The sequence below is a fragment of the Mastacembelus armatus genome, chromosome 14 (genome assembly GCF_900324485.2).
Source record: "Mastacembelus armatus chromosome 14, fMasArm1.2, whole genome shotgun sequence".
NCBI classification, from domain to species: Eukaryota; Metazoa; Chordata; class Actinopteri; order Synbranchiformes; family Mastacembelidae; genus Mastacembelus; species Mastacembelus armatus.
Genome location: NC_046646.1, coordinates 9028169 through 9037819, shown reverse-complemented (window position 1 = coordinate 9037819; position 9651 = coordinate 9028169). Strand labels below are relative to the sequence as shown.

At 40.6% G+C, this 9651-nt stretch overlaps 2 protein-coding genes across 3 annotated transcripts; both read right to left on the bottom strand.

The window, feature by feature from the left end:
* Positions 1–1563: 1563 nt before the first annotated feature.
* Positions 1564–3970, bottom strand: LOC113143338 (oligodendrocyte-myelin glycoprotein-like). Of its 2 annotated transcripts, none has more exons than XM_026328910.1 (2): positions 3711–3970; positions 1564–2999 (listed from the first exon to the last, which is right to left on the bottom strand). In XM_026328910.1, exons 1-2 carry the CDS (start codon positions 3716–3718, stop codon positions 1622–1624), a joined length of 1386 nt encoding a protein of 461 aa, XP_026184695.1. In that variant the 5' UTR covers positions 3719–3970; the 3' UTR covers positions 1564–1621. The 2 variants fall into 2 exon arrangements, with proteins under 2 accessions (XP_026184695.1, XP_026184696.1); XM_026328911.1 differs by having other exon boundaries at positions 1564–2996.
* A 1530-nt stretch (positions 3971–5500) lies between these two features.
* Positions 5501–7510, bottom strand: LOC113143172 (uncharacterized). The gene is made up of 2 exons (XM_026328652.1): positions 7356–7510; positions 5501–6480 (listed from the first exon to the last, which is right to left on the bottom strand). Exon 2 carries the CDS (start codon positions 6470–6472, stop codon positions 5747–5749), a length of 726 nt encoding a protein of 241 aa, XP_026184437.1. The 5' UTR covers positions 6473–6480; positions 7356–7510; the 3' UTR covers positions 5501–5746.
* Positions 7511–9651: the final 2141 nt, after the last annotated feature.

The following is a 9651-nucleotide window of genomic DNA, read 5'->3' as shown; positions in this document are numbered from 1 at the left end:
CTGCATGGAGCAGACTGTTCTTATTTATTAACTAATAAAGTGGACCTAGTATTTTAGAGTGGTTACTCAGTTGCCAACTGAGAAGAGTGTTTGCTCTGAGCAGTTACCTGGTGTGAGGCAAGGTCTGAATAAAGCCTTCCTTTATTTAATACTTGAAAAAACAAATCTATTAAGGCTAATTCAATCGAAATAAGTCAATGTTTAATTTTTATTATGGTCATTTTTTTAGCATTGTGCAATTGCAGCCCCCATTAGTGTTGTCGTCTATGTCAAAGAGTCATGGGAAATATGGCTGTTGAATACTTAGGATAAAATAGCTGTGTGTCTGGCCTCTCCCTTGAGAACAGTTTTAAATTAAAACCAACCGTCAGCAGTGCACATTGAAGCAAAATGTGGTGTAAAGGAAAGCAGGTGTAGCAAAATTTAAACAATCATAAAAAAAAGTATATAACTCAGCACATTTTATTGAACTTTACAGAAATTGCAGTTGAGAAGTACCTAAACGTAAACTGACTTAGTGATCTTCTTTAGTTTTTCAAATGCAAATGCAGCTTGTTGTGATGCATATCTTACTACTCTCATACTAATGCGCTATGTAAATGTATTACTGAAATTTAAAATCCGTAGGCTGGCACATCACTGATATGTCCACTTAATGCAATCAAAATCTGAATATCATAACATTTCATATAAATAGGCTGAAAATGTCTGTGCTTTAATACTCTGCAGCAAAATAGCAGTAGGTTAGCATTCCTGGAACGTTCAATTACCATGCAGATCATTTTTCACGAGCGTCACTGAATCATGAAGGACACTTAAATCTAAGATGTGATCAAAATACAGAAGCAGTACTCAGCTCTCAGAGTTTACTAAAGATAGTGACGTGACATTGTCCATTTGTTTGCCCTCTGCTCCACAGAGTCTCTGCTGTTCCTTGTTATGTACATGTCATGACCTGTGTCTTACATTATAATGTCTCCAGAAAAGACTGCTTCTCTAGCGACTGGTCTGGTTTGTTACACAAAATAAGTAGGTAGGCATGAAAGACATCTAGTAAAATAGGTAGAAGAGTCAAAAGGAGTTAGAACTTTGAATGCTGCACAAAAATCAACCACAGACTGATCAACAAAGTATCATCAAAATCAGCCAACAGTTGTAGAAAACTGTGAAAAATAAAAATAAAAGCTATATAATAATTTGTGGTCTGTAATATGTACCAGAAAGCACCTCAGTCAGCCTTGAAATAAATAGACTGTAGAAGCAGATTAGCACCAAGCTACACCTAGGTACATACACTGGTACCTGAATGCATAGTGCCATCATGTGCTTACCTATATTCATTACAATGTTATTTCTAGGTAGGTGAATTTCAAAGGGAGGTTTGTAAGAAGTGTTTTTGTTTCTTTTTAAATTAAAGGATTCTTTTTTAGGATATAATTATAAAAGTAGCCTTATAGCACACTCAGGATAGCAGTGATTATGAAACATAGTCTGTCCTTGCTCTGGTAATTTTTGCTTGAGAAAAAATAAGTAGTAATATAAACATTTAACAGTCGTCTGTGTGTGCTGTAAATTGCAAAGCAGATTTATCGCTGAGCTGTCAGTGTTCTTCATTAGTCTTTCAAAGAACGTGTTTCAGAATGAGAGACAGAAGCCCCGGGTTGTTTAGGAAAAGGAGCAGGGAGCAGGTGGTAAGAGCCGGACTGCTGTTGCTGATGCTACTAATCTGGAACTTCCTCCTCACACTCCTGGTGCGAAGTGTGGTTGTTTTCTTTGTTTGGACAGAGCTGCTTTCTGTTGTAAAGAGGAAATCTGTGCCTGGTCTCATGTCAGCCCTGGTTGGTAATGTGTCTGTGCTGTGGAGTGAATCGGTGACAGAAATAAGATGGGTATCAGTGTGGAGCATGTGGTCGACCTCTGCTGGGCTAGCACTTGCAGAATGGTGATTAATTGTTATGTGCATTCCTGTGCCTCTGGGTGGTAGGGTGGAGATGCTGATAGGTGTGTCTGTGAAGGGGTGGTGCTGTGGGTGGGTCTCTCTGGGAGTGTGTTGGGTGCTTAGCTGAGTAGAAACAGTCATGTACCACCACCCAGCGATACTAGCATCAGGGGTCATGGAGCTCACATCCTGGGCACTGGATGCCAGAGGAGGCAGGTTGTAGGAGGCAAAGTGCCACCCTCCTGTCCTGCCGGGGCGTATGCCTCCACAGACAGGGTGGGTGTGGCAGGGGCAGCCTAGGACACGGGCAGGGGTGCTCTGAGTCCAGGACAGTAAGTAGGTTATGTCAGCATAAAGGTGACAGGCCCATGGGTTGTCACCCAGGGTGATGAGTCTGAGTGATGCCAACTTGTCAAACACTCCAAAGGGCATTGTAGAAAAGCGGTTAGAATGCAGATAGAAGTGAGTTAGTCTAGGAAGACGGTCCAGCGAACCTGACAGAACCGTCACAAGGAAGTTGTGGGACAGATCAATAGCCTCCAGGTGTAGAGGCATGTTGGTGGGCAAAGTCCAGAATTGGTTGTGGCTTAGGTTGAGTGTGCACAGATTGGTCAGCGTATTGTTGATGAAGATGGCCCGCCTCAGTTTGTTGTCAGAGAGGTCAAGAATTTGCAGATTCCACTGGTAGACTGTATCGTTCTTGTCCAGCAACTGGATGCGGTTTGAGGTGGCATAGAGTTGCCAGAGTGAGCGAGGCAAGCCAGTGGGTAAGTGGCTCAGCCGGTTGTGAGACAAATCAAGGATGCGAAGATGGGTGTATGCTGTGAGCTGGTCGTCCAGATTGTGAAGTCGGTTGTGGGACAAGTTGAGGGAGTGCACGTTGTGCTGCAGGCCAGCAGGCAAATGTCTCAGACCCCTCCAGGAGCAGTCTACCTCCCTGTGGCTGTGGCTGCAGGAGCACATGTTGGGGCACATGGCTTGGACCTGCAACCCCAGCAACAGCACAAGCAGGAGTCCCAGAATGGCCTCATTAGGGGAACGCTTCAAGAGCACATGCCTGCTAAAGGAAAAGAATATTAGTGTTATTAGCCCTACACAGCATTGTCGACCTCCAGGAGGCATACTGTGAAAGCAGAAGTAATCCCTGCAGTGTGCCTGGATATCAAATACAAGACTCAGAACAGTTTTAGAGGAAGCATAATAACTGCAGAGAGCTCTGCTGAATAAAACTGGCTTCCTATATCATTTCATTGTAGCTCCACCCTCTGCAAGGATCCCTCTCTGTATTTCTGCCACATACACACACAATAAAGCATATATCTCTTACGCACACACACACATACTGCAGCTGCACACATTAACTGTCAGACTCCCCAGTTTATGGGATGCTGTAGCAACATTCTGTATATGTATCATTAAAATGTGTCTTTTTCTATAAAAGATAAACATTTGACTTGATCTGCAAGAGCGTGTTTCTAGTCTATTCAAGAATATCATTCATCACAAAGGATGAGAAATCCATGTAGTTATTTTCCTTGGCATCAGTTTGCGTGTTCCTGCCAGCGCAGTCAGTCCCATGCTCTCAAAGGAGGAGAACTAGCTCAATAGATGGGTTTTATTAATGACTCCACAGAGAAATCATGCATCAGCTGGTTCAAAAGGCAGGCAAAAACACAGCCACTGCTACACTGCTGAAACTGCAGCATATGTTGAGCAAGGGTGTGGCACAATATGTGTGTAAAAAGAGTCTTTAAATTTGTTCATAACTCACCTTTTCATCTTATCATTCCAGTCACTTTTCTCTGCTCCTTTTTTGCTGTCCAGCCTGTCTTTCCTTTCCTCGCCTGCTTTCCAGTTCAGGACCAGCTGCTGTTCTGCTGAAAGGGAACTTTTTTTTTCTATGTCTGAATCACCCTCATAAAATCTGACCCTTGCCCACTTGTCCAGTAGAGGTTTTTGAGGTTCCCTTCACTGCCTCGCAGTTTGGTCCTTATTGTCCGCCAAGAAATTTCTATTGCCTCTTGTATGGATCTTCTGAGTTAGTGCGATCAGGTACTGCAGGCTCTGGACACTGTGCAGTGGAAATGAGAGGGGAGGGGTGGGGTGTTGGTGCGGGGATGTATTTGGAGGGGTGTAAGGAGAAATGGAGCACATAATGGAGGGATCCCTGCATGTGAGAGCGCCATAAAGGAAACTCCTCAGTCACTTATCAGCCAACATTCAGCATTTGTGTTGTCATTTAAAGTGATAGCAGTTGTTATGGTTAGATTAACTGACTGTCCTGTTTCCATTCAAAATAAAGTAGGCTGTTAACATCTATCACTCAAATCAATAGTATCCTGCTTTAAGATCTCTTGCAAATGAATAGTGTGCTGTAATGGGTTGTTATTTTCCGTGTCCAAATTTAGAGGCTTCCACAAAAAGCTTTGAGATTTATTGCAGAGGAATTTCCCTCACTGCAGCTTCCCACCTGTCATCACCAATACTGGCAACGCTCCATTCTGCACTGCATTGCTGTACTCTACCACGCAGATTTACCTTCAGTTTTAAGCAACACACCAACATTGATACGAACATTAATCATGGTCTAACTTTAGAGACCTGATTCATGCAACCACAGCAGCTAAGAGTCATGGTTCATTTGTATTCATGTCACGCCTGTCTCTGTTCAGTTGTCACATAAACTTGCCAGCGTACAGTATCTACCTCTTTTGCAGTACACACCATCTTGCTCTGTACATTCCTCTCTTGCCTGACATTATTTCCATTAGCTACCTGCACTGAGTTTGAAAGTACAGTGTCACTTTCAACAAGCCTCAAACTCATATCCTCACTGCCACTGTCAGTCACCATACAACATGCCAGGCTGTCAGTTCGAGCTGTTACCACATACTGTAGCAGCGGGAAGAAAAATCATCCAAATCTGTCATATCCTAGTTTTACCTTTTTCACTTTTAATACGAAAAAAAAAAAAAAAATCGTGGTGCCTGAGATGTGTGTCACGATTACTATCTCTAAAGTTGCACATCACTCAGAGTTACCCCAGTTCAAGGTTTTTCCATCCATTTGCTTTGAATCCAGGTTGAAGTTTTAGATTCAGGGCTCGCTCAGCAGAGGCTGTATTGTGGAGGACAAAAGTATTCAGACTTTTTAATGAAAGGCGTATATTCATCATGACGTCACAACTGAGTAGATAAACAAAATACCTGCACAAAACAGGCGGAAATGACCCTATAATGTTGTTTTTTTTTTTTTAATGAATGGTTTCGTCAGGTCTGGCCAAGGTGAAAGGAAGAGAACATGCTTTCTGAGTTGAGTGGCGCTGCCCAGAAGAGGCACATTCTCTGTTTACTAATCAAGCAGATCTCCCTGTCTGTCTCTCTCACACACTAATACACACATTACACAGCCAGAACTGAAGGGAAAGTGCTAGTGGAAGTAGCTGGTTCAAATTTGTTGTATATCTCTGGCAGTTTGATACATTATATGTCAGACATGTTTAAAATCAGTGCACTAATTGTATCATGTATAAGAAACAAACTGACCTGTAGCAGAGTCTACTATAATATGAATATGTTTTATTATTCAAAAAACACAAATAGGACAGAAATACAGCATCAACCAGGTTTTAGCTAGAATGCTCAGTGCTCAAGTTGACAAGTTTTGAAGGTCATACAGTTGTTTAGATGTTTACTGTAATGCAAAAGCTATCAAAAAAAGTTATTTCTTTATGGTAAAGGAGTTATAAAGCTATAAGGAAGTGAATTTGGAAGTCTTTGGCACACGACTCTACGCCACATCTTTTGGTCACCCTGTGCCCTCAGAGGGACAGGCAACTGCAGCTTCATGGGGAGCGATGGCGTCCTCTTGGGGCTTTGAGGAGGATGAATGTGCCTCAGCAGTTACAGGCATCTTCGCCCCATTCTCACCTGGTGAATCTTCTTCACTTTTGACAGTGTCCCCCACCTCTTTCTTGTTCTCTTCTCCCATTTGTCCATCCTCATTTTCATTTTCTCCTTCTTCCAATGTGGGACCATTCCCCACACCTTCCTGTGTTTGACTGAAGTCATCCATTAACATGGCTTCTGTCTCAGATTGGCTTTTGTTCTTCTTGGCAACTCCCAGCAGGTATTCAGAGTTGCTGATCTGGTCAATGGTGCCGCTTGCCATCTTGCAGCGCCTGTTCAGCTGGTACACCTTACATGCGAAGAACAACGTAAGAAACAGCAAAATAAAACAGGAGATGATCAGGCCGCCGGTCATCATCAGCAATGGGAGACATTCCTTTCTGTAAAACATGACATGAGACATGGCCTTGGTGGTGGTGATGGCTGGTGCACCATCAGCATGACTACTGGAGACTGTTGTAGGTGACTGAGTGCTCATCACACCACTGATGGAAGCTGAGACATTAGTTGTTGACTGAGGGGCCTGCAGAGCAAAGATATTTCCAGAAGATGATGAAATTGGACCTTCAGTCGCCACTGCACATAGGACTTCTTTGCAGAACAGTAACACTAGTAAGCCATTCATATTGGTATCTGAAAAGAAGAATAACAATTATTCCTTTTTTAAAATTACATCTATGTTCAGAAACCAGCAGCTACAATTTAAATGTCTGCAAAACAACAGTATGTAAGCAATTCCTTTATACATTTATATGAATCAAATTCATAATTATATGTCCTTTAAACTGGAATAAACTGATGTGATATACTTGATATATTTATCAAGTATATCACATCAGTTTACTGGAATAAACTGAAGTATATCACATCAGTTTACTATGCCCTTTACATTATATGTCCTTTAAACTGGAATAAACTGATGTGATATACTTGATATATATATATCTAAACTACCAAAATTTCAATTTGAACTTGAGACAACACTAAAATAATTTCAATTTTTGAGGTTTTTTTGAGCAAAACATTATAGGCCTTCTAGCCAATAAATTCAAATATGATCCTCAAGGATCATATTGGTGTTTTAAATGACGTTAGAAATCATAGTACATTTCTGTTGAAGTTGGCCTTTTAGGCAGCTGGTTGGTTTATATACTTGATATACTTGATATATATATCAAGTATATAAACTTGACAGGTTTGTTAATTAAGCATGTTTTTAAAATAGAAAATTGTTTTAAAATCATCAGGACTTAGAACCATTCAACAATAGATATGCACTAAGATGGCAGTTTATTAGGCACACCAAGCAAAAACTAATGCTGTCTACTACAACAATTCAGGTCTACCCAATAAAGTGACAACTAAGTGTAAATACAGATGTTAGCACCCATTCCTTCTTCTTGGAGTCCTTACCGGGTGTGTCCTAAAAATGGAGTTCACGCTATTATTCTTTGGCACAGTTGTCATTTTATTGTATTAATAATAAAATGAATTAAAGAGTCACTTACATTGTTGATGGTCTGGATGTAGTTCCAAAAAGAATAGATACGAAGTGCCGTGCTAATAGAGTAGTTGAACGCAATTACCGATGTGTAAATGAACTGAGAGAGAATGCCAGTATTTCAAGGTGTTCTCTTACTTCTCTATTTGGACTATAAGAAGAAAAGGAAGTGGTTTTGGTGCTCCGTCCTGCAGTTTGTCATGCAGACATCTGTGTACTAGCAGAACATAAATAGTTGAATGCTTGGTAAATGCCTACTGCTGATCATGACTGATTTTATTTCATTTGAAATCATGTTTCACTTCAGTTCAGTGAGTTTTGAATCAGTGCAATTCGGCCTTCACATTCAATATGGGTATACACTGCAGCCATCAGCATCAACTGTAAAAACTAAAACTAACTACAAAACTACCGAATTCTGAAATACCTTCAACACACTCTGCAATCTACATACCAGCAACATTAGAAACAGCGTTAACACAAGGGGTAAAGCTGTAAATTGACTACTTTTTTAATGTGCTTTGTCTTCTAAGACCTGTCACAGGTCTCTGTGATGTTGATGAGCTATTATTAATTATCATAGGTTACAATGACAGTCTGTCTTCATGTTGGAGCCCACAGAGATATTTCAGTCTAAGTGATATTACTGCTATGAACTTGTACACATTCAACATGTCTTCAGTGTCATCTATGTATTTTAGTCCAAGCCACAAAAGCACATGACTTAATTATAGTTCTTATTTAACGTCAAGTACAAAAGGCCTTTTCACACTTTTAACACACTGTCAATAAATGCATGTGTAGAATGCAATTTGTAAATATATTTTAAAAAAACCTCCCACTTCTCATATATATTTGAGATGCCATGGGGTTTATACACAGTTTGTATTAATTTGCATTGCCCACACATATTGATTTCATGAAGTTCCTCTTCTAGCTTCCTCTATGATGTTTCCCATCTGTGATCATTTTCGCAGTGTGCCTGCACCTGTAACTCGTACGTTTAGAGTGAAAATGTTTGATTCAGCAAGTTATCTTATCCCTGCAGATGCCATCAACAATGTGTTCCTGCTGCTCAATCAAGAGGGACAGGTAATGACACCAAATATCACTTTAGAAAGTCTCGCCAAACCGAGAAAAACGACTGATGACAAAAACACCAGGTTTCCCTGCGGTATAAAAGTGGACATAATAGCGATGCTGTTATAAATTTATCTGTTTACACCACACTGCCATTCAAAATTAAGCATCTTTCTTCACGCATCAGCAAACAGAAAGGCTGCACACAAAATCACTCCAAATTGGAGATTGATGTAGTTCTATATGCATTTTGAAGAGAAAAAGTTTCTAAATTTTTCCAGTGCTTTTACTAATACAGAATAAACCAATATATCTCATACAGTGTTAATTCTCCTTCTAAGATCGAGGAGAAAAGTATTGTGGGGCTAAATATGTGTAAGAGGAAGTGAGAACAGAATAAATGCAGATGATTACTTATAGCCCCACACGTTCCCTTGAGTGATGGAAAGCCCCATGTGTTAGTAATAGCTACCTCAGCATAGTGTATTTGTTCATATAGTGGAAGTGTGCCCAGATGTCAACCTTCTTGCTCATTTTGTAACTTCTATATATAACAGACTAGGTGGAGGTTTTGGTGGACAGCTTCATTAAAGACAATCCCACGGCCGTCAGTTGATTGCTGAGAGTTGTACTGCAGCACTAGGCTCAGCAAATCTCATGATCACCTCATCACTTTCTCTCTCTTTGTCTTGCTCTCTGATTCAGCCAGCAAATGTGTGACGATGTTCCTGTGAAGGTCTGTGTCTGAATTTGAGGTTTGCTAAACTTCCAAATTAAACATGTTTGCTATATTGTTTCATCATAAGCATATGCATTGGATTCTACAGACACCAAACTTGTTAATGACTGTTAAAATATTCATGTGAAAATTCTGGGCCTCAACAGAAATAGCTAATTGTCACTTGTTTAAACTGAAATTCAGGAAAGAAAGGACATTATGTGTCTGGTCTCCCAGCGAGGGAAACAGTTTCCCCCTCACTAAATACAGGCCATGTGATCCAGTACCAGTTGGAGCTTACAAGAGGATACAAGGTCCTTTTGTTTTCCACTGAACTGGTACCAGCATACAGAAATCAATCCATTATCATTAGTCCAAGCCATACTTCAGATGCAGCGTTACTGATAACAGGTTTCAAGGACTAAATGCAAGCAGTATTTCTCATTTTACTGACAGCTGGATGGATTTATTTTCCTGTCCAGGGGGTAGCCCTGGCTTTTGCCAG

Coding starts and splice junctions, on each gene's coding strand:
- LOC113143172 (XM_026328652.1), bottom strand. CDS start 6,472: ATGAATGGCTTACTAGTGTTACTGTTCTGCAAAGAAGTCCTATGTGCA.